The sequence below is a fragment of the Bos javanicus genome, chromosome 15, assembly GCF_032452875.1.
Source record: "Bos javanicus breed banteng chromosome 15, ARS-OSU_banteng_1.0, whole genome shotgun sequence".
Taxonomy (NCBI): Eukaryota; Metazoa; Chordata; class Mammalia; order Artiodactyla; family Bovidae; genus Bos; species Bos javanicus.
The window spans coordinates 37462491-37477417 of record NC_083882.1 but is presented as its reverse complement, the minus strand read 5'-3'; the positions used below and the strand labels follow the sequence as shown (position 1 = coordinate 37477417).

Sequence of the window (14927 nt, the reverse complement as noted above, 5' to 3'; positions counted from 1 at the left end):
AGATTCAGTGCAGGAGCTGCTCCAAGCCGTTCAGATCTAGTACAGGGATGGGCATGTAAACTAGGCATTTACCAACATGATGGGGCTTCCCAGGTGGCTCAGCGGTAAAGAATCCGCCTGCCAATGAGGAGACATGGGAGATGCAGGTTTGATCTCTGGGTCAAAAAGATCCCCTGGAGAAGGAAATGGCAACCCACTCCAGTATTCTTGCTCAGAGCATCCCATGGACAGAGGAGCTTGGCAGGCTATAGTCCAAAGGGTCACAAAGAGTTAGACACGACTGAAGCAACTTAGCACACACGCGCCAGCATGGTAAGTACTCTAGTTGTGGGCAGCCAGAGTGTGTGGAGGACAGAGACCTTCTGACTGGGGGATGAAGGCGCATGTTCACAGAGGAGGTGATTTCTTACCTGGGTCTGAGAGGGAGTGAGGAGTGAAGGCAGGGAAGAGGAACACTTCAGCTGTAAGTGAACTGTGTTTGAATTGTCTATGAAATATCTGGGATAATTAGTTTTGGAATTGAACATAAAGATACCCAGTAGCAGGTTGGAAATGTGTATGTGGATCTTGGGAAAGGAGGTCAGAGCTGGAGGGCTAGGTTTGAGTCATTAAGGTCACTTGGGTTTGAGAGGTGTTGCTGACGTGGTCCAGAGTGGGCTGATGGCAAAATCTGGGGTTAAGAAGCAGTTAGCTAGGAGGAGATGGGCCCCAAAGTGGGTATCCTGGAGGCCCAGGAAGAGGAGAGGCCCAGATGGAGAGAGTTCTCAGCAGGGGGAGGTAATTCTAAAGGCCAAAAAAGAGGGGAATGGAGAGGCTGGGCTTTGCACCAGTCACGTTCCCAAATCCTTTTAAGTGTATGACCTCTCTTTCTGCTTCTCCCTCTCCCACCCCTGTTTCTCTTTGGTTTCTGTATCTCTGTTTCTCCGTCTCTTTCTTTGTTCCAATTGATCTCTGTGTCAGTCTGCCTAGTTCAGCTTCGGTCACAATGTAAATGCTCAGTTACTGTTTGCTGAACATTAGAGATGCATGGGTGGTACTTTTTCTCTCAGTTCCCTTCTGAGGAATGTAATTGTTCATCTTATCGTTCCTGGTTGGGCATTAATACAGGAGTCACTGACCTTCGCAAAATTCTAGTTCTGGCCTGCATGATCCAAGGTTGTCAAGCCAATGAGAAAACTTGTAGGCCCCAATCCGCAGAGCTGAGGTTCCCCACGGGGTCACAACCTCAGAGGAGCCTGCAGAAGGGAGCCCTGGAGAGAAGTCCAGGTGGGAGACTAAGCCAGGGTAGGGAAAGTGAAACCAGGGCCCTAAGTCTCGGAGAGACAACTGTACCCGCTGGATGGGGCTAAGGTGGAATGAGGGTGCCACCGTGTGGCGGCCACTGCATATGCATCTCTTAGGTAATGCAGATTTCAGCACCCTTTGGGGTTTATCCATTATATATATATATATATATATATATATATATATATATATATATAAAGAGAGAGAGAGTGAGCGAGCGAGCACTTCCCTGGTGGCTCAGATGGTAAAGAATCTGCCTGCAATGCAGGAAGCCTAGGTTTGATCCCCTTGGAGAAGGAAATGGCTACCTACTCCAGTATTCTCGCCTGGAGAATTCCATAGACAGAGGAGCCTAGTGGGTTGCAGTCCATGGAGTCACAAAGAGTCGGACATGACTAAGCAAAAAATTAAAGGCTCAGAGTAGGTACAAAAATATTCCAGCTAGTAAATATAGAGGCAAGATTCAGAACAGCTAGGTGTGACTCCAGAGGCCGTGCGTTTTCTGAGACTGTACGAATTGGTTCATACACTGGGAAGCCCACAGCCCATTGGTGGGGGCCCTTCAGGGCCTCCTGATGATGAGCTGGGCTGGACTGAAGTTGCTGAGATAGTAATGGATATGGAGATCAATTTTGGTTGGTGGCCGCTTGCTAGCAGGAGGCCATGTGGCCAGTCACTGGCATCAGGGCCAGAAGCCTGGGAAATTGACCCACTCAACGATTCAGGGTCACTTTCCAGGGGTCAGGAATCTGTGGGATCCAGTTATACATGCTGTCATGACAGTAGATGTGCCTAGATGTGAGCTCTGAAGAGGGTCTCCCTCTCTGATCTGGGGGTGCGGGCCTTAAGTCAGAGCGGCTTCTGGGAGATCTTCCCGGAAGTCAGGCTGTACAATGGTCATTTGTGGATGAGTCACTTGCCCTTGCCCCTCTGCTCCAGTACACAGCCTGGCACTCGGCATGCGCTCAGGGAGGCTGTGCTCAGTGGGTTTGCCAAGCGGGAGTCTGGGCTGATGAGTGGACCCTTGGGGACCGTCCATTCCCTGACCTCTCTAGTGTATTCAGATTGGCCCATCTCCCTGAACCTGCTGGGGATTAGGTCTGAATCTAGTTTGGGACTGACCAGCATTCCCAGCTGGGGCTGGGATGCAACTCCATGTGCACCCAAGATGAGATTAGGGAGTTGGACTGGCTGAGAGAGTCCCTCACTAGAGACCCTGTTGCTCTCTAGCCTTGGATGGTGCTGGAAGTGGGGAGGCGACGAACCAGATAAGCTTAAGAGGTGTCTTAGGTTGCAGTAAGAGGGCAGCTTCCCATTTCTAGGCCCAGAGCAGCCCCCGTTTCTTCCCTGGGCCCCGGTGAGGTCCCTCCCAGAGGGCCTGTTAGCCGAACACCTGGCAGGAGCCCAGTCCTGCGGGGACTGCTGGCTGCTGTTTGCTCTCTTTTATTGAGCACATCCAGGTGAGTTTTATTGCAGACGGTTCCCCAGGCTCCTGTTTCCACATTTGTCTCTTTTGAGTCTGAGATTGCCAAAGGCTTTCACTGCTAATGGCCCTTAGGGCTCCCAAGAGCATTTAAGGGAGGCCTAGAACATGACTGGGTAATTAGTCAGACTAAACGCAGCCCCTGGAGCGTGGCTGAAGCTGAGTGGCAGGAAGTCATGGTGTGGGGACAGGAGCCCAGGCCCAGGGCAGCTGCACAGGCTTCTCCTCGCCTCACCTCACCTCACCCTGCCTCTGTCCCTGCCCTGAGCCCGAACAAGGGTAGGTCTCCCTGGCCCTTGATGGCAGGGTCCCCAGGCAGGTGGGTGTCCTGTCATCTGAGGAGGACTGCTGAGCTGACCTTGGCAAGTTACTGCCTCTCTTTCTCTGAACAAGTCTCACCTTGCTGGCAGGCTGAGCTCAGGTGTCACTTCTCAGAAGGCAGCATGACACCTCTTCAAAACCATGGGCTTTGAGACCAAGCCATTTTGGTTCAAATCCCAAAGCAACTGGTTTTAAAGTCTGTGATCTGGGGTAAGTCAATGAACCTTTGTGTGTCTCAGTTTCTTCATCTTTAAATCGAAGATAATGATAACACTGACCTCAGAAGGTTATTAAAAGGATGAATGGTATAATAACGTATGCACTGTGTATCATAGCACCGACCTCGGGAGGCGGTTATGAGGATTAATGGTGTAATAACACTTGCACAGTGGTAGCGGGCATATATTAAGCTCTCAAGAAGTTACAGTACCAAGAGCAGGTCCGACTGGAGCAGAACTCAGGGGGTTGACATCTTTCTCTGGCATTCAGGTGCCCTGTGCCCAGGTTTGCTTCTCTCTGGCGGGGCAGAGAGAGCAAGGCCTCTGTAGGGGAGGGCGGTGGAGGACAGGATGGGGAAAAAGGATGCTGAGCTCAGCCTGCTGCTGACCTAAGGAGGGGAGGAGGGAGCCAACATTTGTCAAGCATCACTTCTGGCTGCAGCATCTCCTGCTTCATGTCTTTAACTCCTCACACCTTATTGGTGGGTGAGGAAACAGAGTCTCAGAGAGGCTGAGTGACCGAGCAGGAGGGAGTGAGGAGGGGCGCTTAGGGGTGTGAGATTCCTAAGGGACTGTTCTTTCTACTAGAGTTCGCTGTGGTGGATGCCCTGGCCTAGCCCCTGGACACCTGCTGATGCCTGCTATCTAAGAAGCCCATGGGAAGTCACTGATCTCTCTGGAGCCAAAGGATAAGCCCCTAGAGTCCCTGGGGATCCAGTCTGGGATGTGAGTCTGTTTCATTATTGTCATGAGCATGTGCTGTCTCTCTGCTCGCAGGTGGATGGTGTTCTGTGCTTGGCTGACATTTTGACCGACGACAGCCACTCAGAAGCCACGCGGGCCGAGGCTGCGGCCGTGGTGGCCCAGGTCACCTCCCCACACCTGCCCTTCACCCAGCACCTCAGCAGCTTTCTGGAGAGCATGGAGGAGATCGTGACAGCTCTCGTTAGTGAGTCATCTGGGGTGCGGGGGTGCCGTTGGGTGAGGGGGGCCTTGTCACGGTTGTCTTCAGAAAAGGCTCCCTGGGCCCCCTCACTACTCCCCACACAACTCCTCCACAGAGATCACATGTGCCAAATCCCAGCGGTTAAGGATCAGAGTCAGACTTGGAAGAGCTTTGTTGTCAAGTCTTCTATTAGAATGCTTGCAGCCCTCTGAGAAACTACAAGCACTGACTTGAGTTCAGGCTAGGATTAATTGGCCTTTCTGGGTGGAGACCAAGACACGCCCCAGGGAAGCGTGGGGACTCCAATGTTGAGGTTCAGATCCTTGGCCAGAGAGACTGATGGGCTTTGTTCCCGAAATCTCCCATCTGTGGTACCCGGGGAATGTGGCAGCAATGCCTGGCGACAAGTGGCTTCTCAGAGAGCAGCCATTCCCCACACCTGCTGCCTGCAACCCCAGCCTGGCCTCGCTCCCTGGGACCCTGAGAGCTTTGACTCTTCTAGAGTCCCCTATTCAGATGTGTGTGTTCCTGGCAGGAGAATCAGAGCCTGATATCCAGAATATACTCTTTCTGCCAAACTGCAGGAAGTAGAAGAACTCACCTGGAGAGCAGTCCTCAGGAAATTTGTTTTGCAGACCTCAGCCGTTCTGTGTTTCTATTTCAATCCCTCTCTCTGTCACTGTCTCTATATCTGTATCTTATTGAAACAATGAAAATTGATTTCATCAGATAATGTAGGGTTGGTGTCAGGGCACTTGGGCTTGGATTTTTGTCTTTGATTCATCCATCTGACAAAGAGCTCTTGATCGGTAGCCCTGGGCAGGCTGTGTGGGATTCCACCCCTCACTTGCCGTACTGCATTGCAAAGCTCCCTTTATGGTGTTCCTACTGTAGGAAACAAGAGGTAAGGACCCGTTTCTCCCAAGGGTTCTCCTAGCTTTAGAATTTTCAGATCTGTAAGTACTTTGCACTCAGGAGGTCTTAGTTAGAGTTGACTTAATGGCTGATTCTAGTTTCTCTGGTCATGGCACCTCCAGGCCAGGGTGGGAGAAATCAACTTGTTAAATATCTACATTGATTCAAAGCTGAGAAAATACAGAAGTGGACTGTTGAAGAGCCTTGGCTGGAGGGAACTCAAGAGATCACGCCCACCCTATAAGAGAAGAAACCGAGGCCCAAAGCGGGTGAGAAACTTTCCCAAGGCCACATGACAGTGTTAGGATTCCCTTCTGCCAAGGGTGTTATACTCAGGCATAGCACCAGAGCCTGGCAGGAAACAGAAATGAGGTGAAGAAGCCAGGTGGAAGAAGAAAATAAGGAGATTTTGAGTCCTGTATTGAATTTAAAAACATGTACAGTGGATGATGTTGTTGTTCATTCGCTCAGTCGTGTCCAGCTCTTTTCGACCCCATCGACTGCAGCACACCAGGCTTGCCTGTCCTTCACTATCTCCCGGAGTTTGCTCAAATTCATGTCCACTGAATCAACGATGTCATCCAACCATCTTATCCTCTGTCAACCCCTTCTCCTGCCCTCAATCTTTCCCAGCATCAGGGTCTTTTCCAGTGAATTGGCTGCTCGCATCAGGTAGTCAAAGTATTAGAGCTTCAGCTTCAGCATCAGTCCTTCCTTCCAATGAATATTCAGGGTTGATTTCCTTTAGGATTGACTGGTTTGATCTCCAGATTCACTTCTGCCAGGGGTGTCATGCTCAATCATGCACCAGAGCTTGGCAGGAAACATAAATGAGGTGAAGAGGCCAGATGGAAGAAGAAAATAAGGAGATGTGAGTCCTGTACTGAATTTAAAAGCATCTGCAGTGAATAAAGAGAGGCAATCCCTGATAAACTCCAGTTGATTGTTGCCATATAGGAAAGAGCAATTTTAAAAAAGACAAAAATTCTAAGTTTTATAGAAAATCTCCTAGTCTATAAATGATAGCAAATAATAAATCAAAACATATATATTCCAAGTGACCTTTCACTATTACCATATGTCTATGCCAGCTTCTTTGCCTGGTCTGGATTTCTCCCCAGAGAAGAGTTTCCTTATTTGTTTTGCCCTGATGAAGATACATTGTGGAGTCGGCTCTGAGAGTCAGCAGATGGGATGTATCTTCTGGGCAGGTAGCCAGGGCTCTGTTCTTTGGTGGGAAATAGTCCTCCAATTTCTTGCCATTCCCTGGAAACATTTATAAATGAGTCACTGGGATCCTCAGTTTAATCTTTCTAACATATCCCAGGTGACTCAGCCTGTAGCTCAAATAAATGTGCATCATCAAAATTAAAAGGCACTTAGACAGTTGTGTTAATAATTGCTATGTCTGCAGCAGTGGTGGTGGTATAAGAATGAGGGTGGGTATTTGGACTAGAAATTGTAGCAAAGTGGACTATGGGTTGTGTGATCACACCCCAAACCCTGGACATAGGCAGGTGGCCTGGAAGGGCTGACCCTAGTGGTTCCCCCCAAATCAGAAGATAAAGCCATCATTGTAAAGGGCTGGTCATAGACTTCTTATTTGTTGCTGTTGTTCAGTCGCTCAGTCATGTCCAACTGTTTGTGACCCCATGGACTGTAGTTCACCAGGCTTCTCTGTCCTTCACCATCTTCTGGAGTTTGCTCAAACTCATGTCTATTGAGTCAGTGATGCCATCCAACCATCTCATCCTCTGTCATCCCCTTCTCCTCCTTCCTTCAATCTTTCTTAGCATCAGAGTCTTTTCCAATGAGTTAGCTCTTCGCATTAGGTGGCCAAAGTATTGGAGCTTCAGCATCAGTCCCTCCAAAGATAGAGTTCTTAATTCCTTGGCTAATGTGCAGCCCAGGGAGGTTAGATCAAGATGCTAGGTCTTGTTGTGGCCACACCTGGGCTGTGGGGAGCAGTGCTGCCCAGAGGGTAAGCATTTTCTCGATGAAATAAGATCTGCAGGAGCATCACTGCAAATGAAGCAAAGAAGCCTGGAGACAAGAGGCAGCCTAGAACATAGAAAGAGTGGGGAGTCTGGGGTCAGGCAGACTTGGATTTGATTCTCAGTTCAGTTTAATTCAGTCACTCAGTCGTGTCCGACTCTTTGTGACATGAATTGCAGCACGCCAGGCCTCCCTGTCCATCACCAACTCCTGGAGTTCACTCAACTCATGTCCATCGAGTCCATGATGCCATCCAGCCATCTCATCCTCTGCTGTCCCCTTCTCCTCCTGCCCCCAATCCCTCCCAGCATCAGGGTCTTTTCCAATGAGTCAACTCTTCTCATGAAGTGGTCAAAGTATTGGAGTTTCAGCTTCAGCATTGGTCCTTCCAATGAACACCCAGGACTGATCTTTAGGATGGACTGGTTGTATCTCCTTGCAGTCCAAGGGACTCTCAAGAGTCTTCTCCAACACCACAGTTCAAAAGCATCAATTCTTCCATGCTCAGCTTTCTTCACAGTCCAACTCATGAACCCCCAAATTACCATCAATCCTCAATTCCACAGTTTTTGGAAAATCATTGAACATTTGAGTCCTCTGTCCCTTCATCTATAAAATTGTCACAAAAAGTTGGGTTGTTGTGAGGATGGAATGAATTAGTGAGATAGAGTGCACAGCAGGGCCTGGCACAGAATAAACACTTGATCAGAGGTGGCTATTGCTACTAGCTTCTCTGAGTCTCAGCTTCTACATTGTAAATGGAGGCAACTACTTTCTGCCCTAAAGGTGCTCAGAAATGAATGGCATTGTGTAAAGCACACTGCAGGAGGTTCAACTAATGCTATTTTCTGTCCCTTTATAGGCAGGGACCAGAAATTGCTTTCACTAGAAGGTGCCAAGAGGTGCCAGTTCTAATATCAGAACCTAAAAGTAGATTCTTTAGGAAGCAAGAACTAGAGAGCAGGATAGAACACAGCTCAACTCTTCCCAGTCTGGCTTCTTTTCATGTACTTTCATAGAGGTACTATGTAGGTATCCACATCAGTAGGAGGGGATGTGGACCCAGGAAGCCCCTTGATTATTGGTCATGTTGTAACTGAGGGTCAGAAGTCAGGCCCATTCGGATGGGTGGGCAGTACCGTGGACCCCTTTATGCCTTCTCCAAGGCAGGAGCCCATGGGGGGAATGTGTTAGATGGTGGAGGGGTGCAGGTTGGGGTGGCCCTCTCTTCCTCAAAGAATCCACCAGAATACTGGAGTGGGTAGCTTTTCCCTTCCCCAGGGGACCTTCCCAACCCAGGGATTGAACCCAGGTCTCCCACATTGCAGGTGGATTCTTTACTAGCTGAGCCACAAGGGAAACCCAAGCATACTAGAGTGGGTAGCCTATCCCTTCTCCACGGATCCTCCTGACACAGGAATTGAACTGGGGTCTTCTGCATTGCAGGCACATTCTTTACCAACTGAGCCATCAGGGAAGCCCCAGAGAACCTTTAATACAATTACAGATGGTAGTTGGGGGGATATTATTAGGATTGGGTTATGGCTCCTAGAATCAGTGAGAAAGAGCCTGACATTCAGGGACATGATGTAGGACTTTTATGCAGCCAGGTGATCCTTATCCTGGGACCCAGAGGAAATCCCGAAACTGTGCTGACGACAGTTGGAAAAGCAGTGTTTTTATATTTTAACTTCAGCTTCTCCCTCAAGGCTAACTTAGCAGCAGTCTAGTGCAGTCACTAGACACACATGGACTAGAGCTCTTTCCTGCCCCAGGGCCTTTGCACATGCTGTTCCTTTGGTTTGGAACATGCTCTTCCCCCCACATATTCTAATGACTTGTTCATTTCCCCCCAAGGTCTCAGTGGGAAAGTCACTTTCTTAGGGAGACCTTTCCTACTCACCCAGTGGGCCTTTAAGACGAGTGCTAATTCTTGTCTTAGCACCTGTTTATTTCCTCCCTCATATTTATTAGACTTTGCAGTTATATATATCAACTTCTTAAAAGTTTGTTTTCTCTTGCCCAGTTGTTTAGTCAGTAAGTCGTATCCAAATCTTTGTGACCCCATGAACTTCGGCATACCAGGCTCCCCTGTCCTTCACTATCTCCTGGAGTTTGCTCAAACTCATGTCCATTGAGTCAGTCATGCCATCCAACCATCTTATTCTCTGTCACCCACTTCTCCTCCTGCCCTCAATCTTTCCCAGTATCAGGCTCTTTTCCAGTGAGTCAGCTTTTTGCATCAGGTGGCCAAAGTATTGGAACTTCAGCTTTAGCATCAGTCCTTCCAATGAATATTCAGGGTTGATTTCCTTTAAGATTGACTGGTTTGATCTCCTTGCTGTCCAAGGGACTCTTAAGTCTTCTCCAGCACCACAGTTTGAAATCATCAATTCTTTTAGGATGTAAGCTTAACAGGGGCAAATATCTGATCTGCTGTGTTCACCAGTCCATATGAAGACACTAGAGTGCCCAGTACACAGTGTTCACTCAGTAGATACTTGTTGGATGAACAAGTAATTAGAATGCACACATCAGGTTGCAAATGCTAGCTCTGCAACTAAGATCAGATCAGATTAGATCAGATCAGTCGCTCAGTCGTGTCTGACTCTTTGGGACCCCATGAATCCCAGCACGCCAGGCCTCCCTGTCCATCACCAACTCCTGGAGTTCGCTGAGACTCACGTCCATCGAGTCAGTGATGCCATCCAGCCATCTCATCCTCTGTCGTCCCCTTCTCCTCCTGCCCCCAATCCCTCCCAGCATCAGAGTCTTTTCCAATGAGTCAACTCTTCGCATGAGGTGGCCAAAGTATTGGAGTTTCAGCTTTAGCATCATTCCTTCCAAAGAAATCCCAGGGCTGATCTCCTTCAGAATGGACTGGTTGGATCTCCTTGCAGTCCAAGGGACTCTCAAGAGTCTTCTCCAACACCACAGTTCAAAAACATCAATTCTTCGGCGCTCAGCCTTCACAGTCCAACTCTCACATCCATACATGACCACAGGAAAAACCATAGCCTTGACTAGACGGACCTTTGTTGGCAAAGTAATATCTCTGCTTTTGAATATGCTATCTAGGTTGGTCATAACTTTCCTTCCAAGGAGTAAGCGTCTTTTAATTTCATGGCTGCAGTCACCATCTGCAGTGATTTTGGAGCCCCCCAAAATAAAGTCTGACACTGTTTCCACTGTTTCCCCATCTATTTCCCATGAAGTGATGGGACCGGATGCCATGATCTCAGTTTTCAGAATGTTGAGCTTTAAGCCAACTTTTTCACTCTCCACTTTTACTTTCATCAAGAGGCTTTTTAGTTCCTCTTCACTTTCTGCCACAAGGGTGGTGTCATCTGCATATCTGAGGTTATTGATATTTCTCCCGGCAATCTTGATTCCAGCTTGTGTTTCTTCCAGTCCAGCGTTTCTCATGATGTACTCTGCATATAAGTTAAATAAACAGGGTGACAATATACAGCCTTGACGTACTCCTTTTCCTATTTGGAACCAGTCTGTTGTTCCATGTCCAGTTCTAACTGTTGCTTCCTGACCTGCATACAAATTTCTCAAGAGGCAGATCAGGTGGTCTGGTATTCCCATCTCTTTCAGAGTTTCCCACAGTTTATTGTGATCCATACAATCAAAGGCTTTGGCATAGTCAATAAAGCAGAAATAGATGTTTTTCTGGAACTCTCTTGCTTTTTCCATGATCCAGCGGATGTTGGCAAGTTGATCTCTGGTTCCTCTGCCTTTTCTAAAACCAGCTTGAACATTAGGAAGTTCAGGGTTCACATATTGCTGAAGCCTGGCTTGGAGAATTTTGAGCATTACTTTACTAGTGTGTGAGATGAGTGCAATTGTGTGGTAGTTTGAGCATTCTTTGGCATTGCCTTTCTTTGGGATTGGAATGAAAACTGACCTTTTCCAGTCCTGTGGCCACTGCTGAGTTTTCCAAATGTGCTGGCATAATGAGTGCAGCACTTTCACAGCATCATCTTTCAGGATTTGGAATAGCTCAACTGGAATTCCATCACTTCCACTAGCTTTGTTCGTAGTGATGATTTCTAAGGCCCACTTGACTTCACATTCCAGGATGTCTGGCTCTAGGTGAGTGATCACACCATCGTGATTATCTGGGTCATGAAGATCTTTTTTGTACAGTTCTTCTGTGTATTCTTGCCATCTCTTCTTAATATCTTCTGCTTCTGTTAGGTCCATACCATTTCTGTCCTTTATCGAGCCCATCTTTGCATGAAATGTTCCTTTGGTATCTCTGATTTTCTTGAAGAGATCCCTAGTCTTTCCCATTCTATTGTTTTCCTCTATTTCTTTGCATTGATCGCTGAAAAAGGCTTTCTTACCTCCTCTTGCTATTCTTTGGTACTCTGAAAGATACATTTCCCTCTCCAGTAACTACTTTTTTTTTCATCTGTAAAATGGAAATTATAACAGCTTTCCAAAATTTCTCCCAGAGCTATTGTGGGAACCAGATGAGGTAACTGATATGAAAGCGCTTGGCAGTGAAGCTGTTTTCTTCCTCTTCACCATCTAGAACTATGCCAAGAGGCCTCGTCTGGGGAAGTTTTCCTGCTGGCCTCGGCGGCCCTTGCCAACATCACCTTCTTTGACACGATGGCCTGTGAGATGCTCCTGCAGCTGAATGCCATCCGCGTGCTGCTGGAGGCCTGCAGCGACAAGCAGAGAGTGGACACACCTTACACCCGGGACCAGGTGAGCCGCTCAGGGGGCCATGTCTGGAGCCTGTACGTGTGAAGGCAGAGGGCAGGGGCCAGGGCTCAGGTTCTGGAGTCAGCATGGCCTGCAGCACAGAGTCAGTGCTGTTAGTTGTGTTCTTGGGGAAGGTGAAGGAATGTGTTCTCCACGTGCCTCATGCCCTTGGAGCATCTCCACAAGTCCCCTGCTCATCCCCTTTCCCATCCCAACCTCTAGAAGGCCTTCCTCCGTCTCCATCTGTCCATCCTAGGAGGCAGAGAGGCACCATGGGAAGGTCCCTGAACCTCCTCCAAAGGTCTGGGTCCAGCTTTGTGGGCTCCTGGCTGTCTGATCTTGTACCTGCTGTGAGTTTCTTCCTTTCCTGGCCTCCATGAAACAGGGTCTTGGAGCAGACCCTTGATTCTGGACCTCAGCCCCTGTATCAGTTTCTCTCTCTCTCTCTCTCTCTCTTTTTTTTTTTTTTTGTATATTTGAATTCCATGAAAAGTTTTGTTTGGGGAAAAATGATTTTACTACTATATATGTTTGAAATATTGAGTAAGGGGCTTTTCAAGGGCCTTTGCCCTCTGAGGTTATGGGAGTCGGTCTTGACCCACCTCTGCTGTGTTCAGCCTCCCATTTCCCTATCAGAGGTGGGGGTGGTGGATCTGGTGCATTTTTGTTCTCTGTGAATCCCACCAGATGCCTGAGCTCCGTGTCAGATGACCCTCTAACCTCATCCTTGTCTGTGTCCCAGCTCCCCAGTCCTACCTGATTCTTCTAGCCTTGCTGCCTGGTCAAAGCTGCCATAACTTCACGTGCCAGCTCCCACCCCAGCAACTCTGGGAAAGCCTTCCCAGACAGCCCTGGCTCTCTGGGATCCTCCTTTCCTTGAAGGCCACACCTCACAATGCAGTGTTGACTTTTCCAGTGATATTTATTCTTTGCCAGTTATTTCAAGTCAATTTATCCCCCTGAGGGCATGGTCCATGTTCTGCACTTCCCCAGGATTTCTTGGGCCCCTAACCCAGAGTGGGCACCCTTGATGCTTTCTGTAAATGTTTGTCTAGGACATGAAAGGGAAGAAGCAGGATGGTACTTCATCAATTCTTTCTTGTCTTGAGAATCCCCTGTGGAAGGGCAGCCACAGAAATCCCCATTCAGAGAGAACTCTGAATATAAGCATTTGCATATGAGGGTTCTGCTAATGCTGTGAGGCTGGCAGTATCTGCCCCATTTTACAGATAAGAATATTGAGACTTAAGAGAGTATCTCCCATATCATAGGGCTGACAATCAGTTCAGTTCAGTCGCTCAGTCGTGTCTGACTCTTTGCGACCCCTTGAATTGCAGCACGCCAGGCCTCCCTGTCCATCACCAACTCCCAGAGTTCACTCAAATTCATGTTCATCGAGTCAGTGATGCCATCCAGCCATTTCATCCTCTGTCGTCCCCTTCTCCTCCTGCCCCCAATACCTCCCAGCATCAGGGTCTTTTCCAACGAGTCAACTCTTCTCATGAGGTGGCCAAAGTATTGAAGTTTCAGCTTTAGCATCATTCCTTCCAAAACACCCAGGACTGATTTCCTTTAGAATGGACTGGTTGGATCTTCTTGCAGTCCAAAGGACTCTCAAGAGTCTTCTCCAACACCACAGTTCAAAAGCATCAGTTCTTCGGTGCTCAGCTTTCTTCACAGTCCAACTCTCACATCCATACGTGACCACAGGAAAAACCATAGCCTTGACTAGACGGACCTTTGTTGGCAAAGTAATGTCTCTGTTTTTGAATATGCTATCTAGGTTGGTCATAACTTTCCTTCCAAGGAGTAAGCGTCTTTTAATTGCATGGCTGCAATCTCCATCTGCAGTGATTTTGGAGCCCCCCAAAATAAAGTCTGACACTGTTTCCACTGTTTCCTCATCTATTTGCCCTGAAGTGATGGGACCAGATGCCATGATCTTTGTTTTCTGAATGTTGAGCGCAAAGCCAACTTTTTCACTCTCCACTTTCGCTTTCATCAAGAGGCTTTTTAGTTCCTCTTCACTTTCTGCCATAAGGGTGGTGTCATCTGCACATCCGAGGTTATAGATATTTCTCCCGGCAATCTTGATTCCAGCTTGCGCTTCTTCCAGCCCAGCGTTTCTCATGATGTACTCTGCATATAAGTTAAATAAGCAGGGTGACAGTGTATAGCCTTGACGTACTCCTTTTCCTATTTGGAACCAGTCTGTTGTTCCATGTCCAGTTCTAACTATTGCTTCCTGACCTGCATATAGGTTTCTCAAGAGGCAGGTCAGGTGGTCTGGTATTCCCATCTCTTTCAGAATTTTCCACAGTTTATTGTGATCCACACAGTCAAAGGCTTTGGCATAGTCAATAAAGCAGAAATAGATGTTTTTCTGGAATTCTCTTGGTTTTTCGATGATCCAGCGGATGTTGGTAATTTGATCTCTGGTTCCTCTGCCTTTTCTAAAACCAGCGTGAACACCTGGAAGTTCACGGTTCGGGTATTGCTGAAGCCTGGCTTGGAGATTTTTGAACATTATCTTACTAGAGTGTGGCTATTTAGGGCTGACAATAGCCAGCACTAAATCCTAGCCTGACATAGACCTTGGTCTTTGACTCTTATCTGCTGCCATCTCTGAAAATAAAGAGGAAATAGTGGGACTATGGGGTCAGACTGAATGTTGATCTTGTCTGGGACCATTTTTTAACTGGGTGACTTTGGGCAAGTCACAGCCTCTTGGGTGTTGGTCTACCTTGCACAATCATTGTGAGATAAAATACATGTAAAGGACTTCATATGATGCTTTGTCCTTACTTAACAAGTGATGAGTATCATTGTTTTTCAAACTTGATCTTATAAGGAAGAGCGTAGATAGCAAGTTATCCAAAATCCTCACTTTGTCCTTCCAAGCCTTGCGTGATGTAGTTCTAGACTTCCTTTCTGGTTTAATCTCTCACTTCTTAGTTGGACAACCTCCATAGAGACCAGGTAAGACAGTGCAAATAGATCGAGTGGTGGCTTATTGGGCCGGCTTTTGGCTGTTTGGCTGATG

General features: G+C 47.8%; 1 protein-coding gene across 1 annotated transcript in view; it reads left to right on the top strand.

Annotated features, from left to right (window-relative positions):
- The window catches only part of INSC (INSC spindle orientation adaptor protein), a 72843-nt gene that overhangs the window by 37504 nt on the left and 20412 nt on the right, over positions 1-14927 (top strand). Inside the window, exons 6-7 of the mRNA XM_061440715.1 lie at positions 4084-4255; positions 11709-11887. Of these exons, the coding sequence (XP_061296699.1) occupies positions 4084-4255; positions 11709-11887 (351 nt within the window). The remainder of the gene's footprint in view (positions 1-4083; positions 4256-11708; positions 11888-14927) is intronic.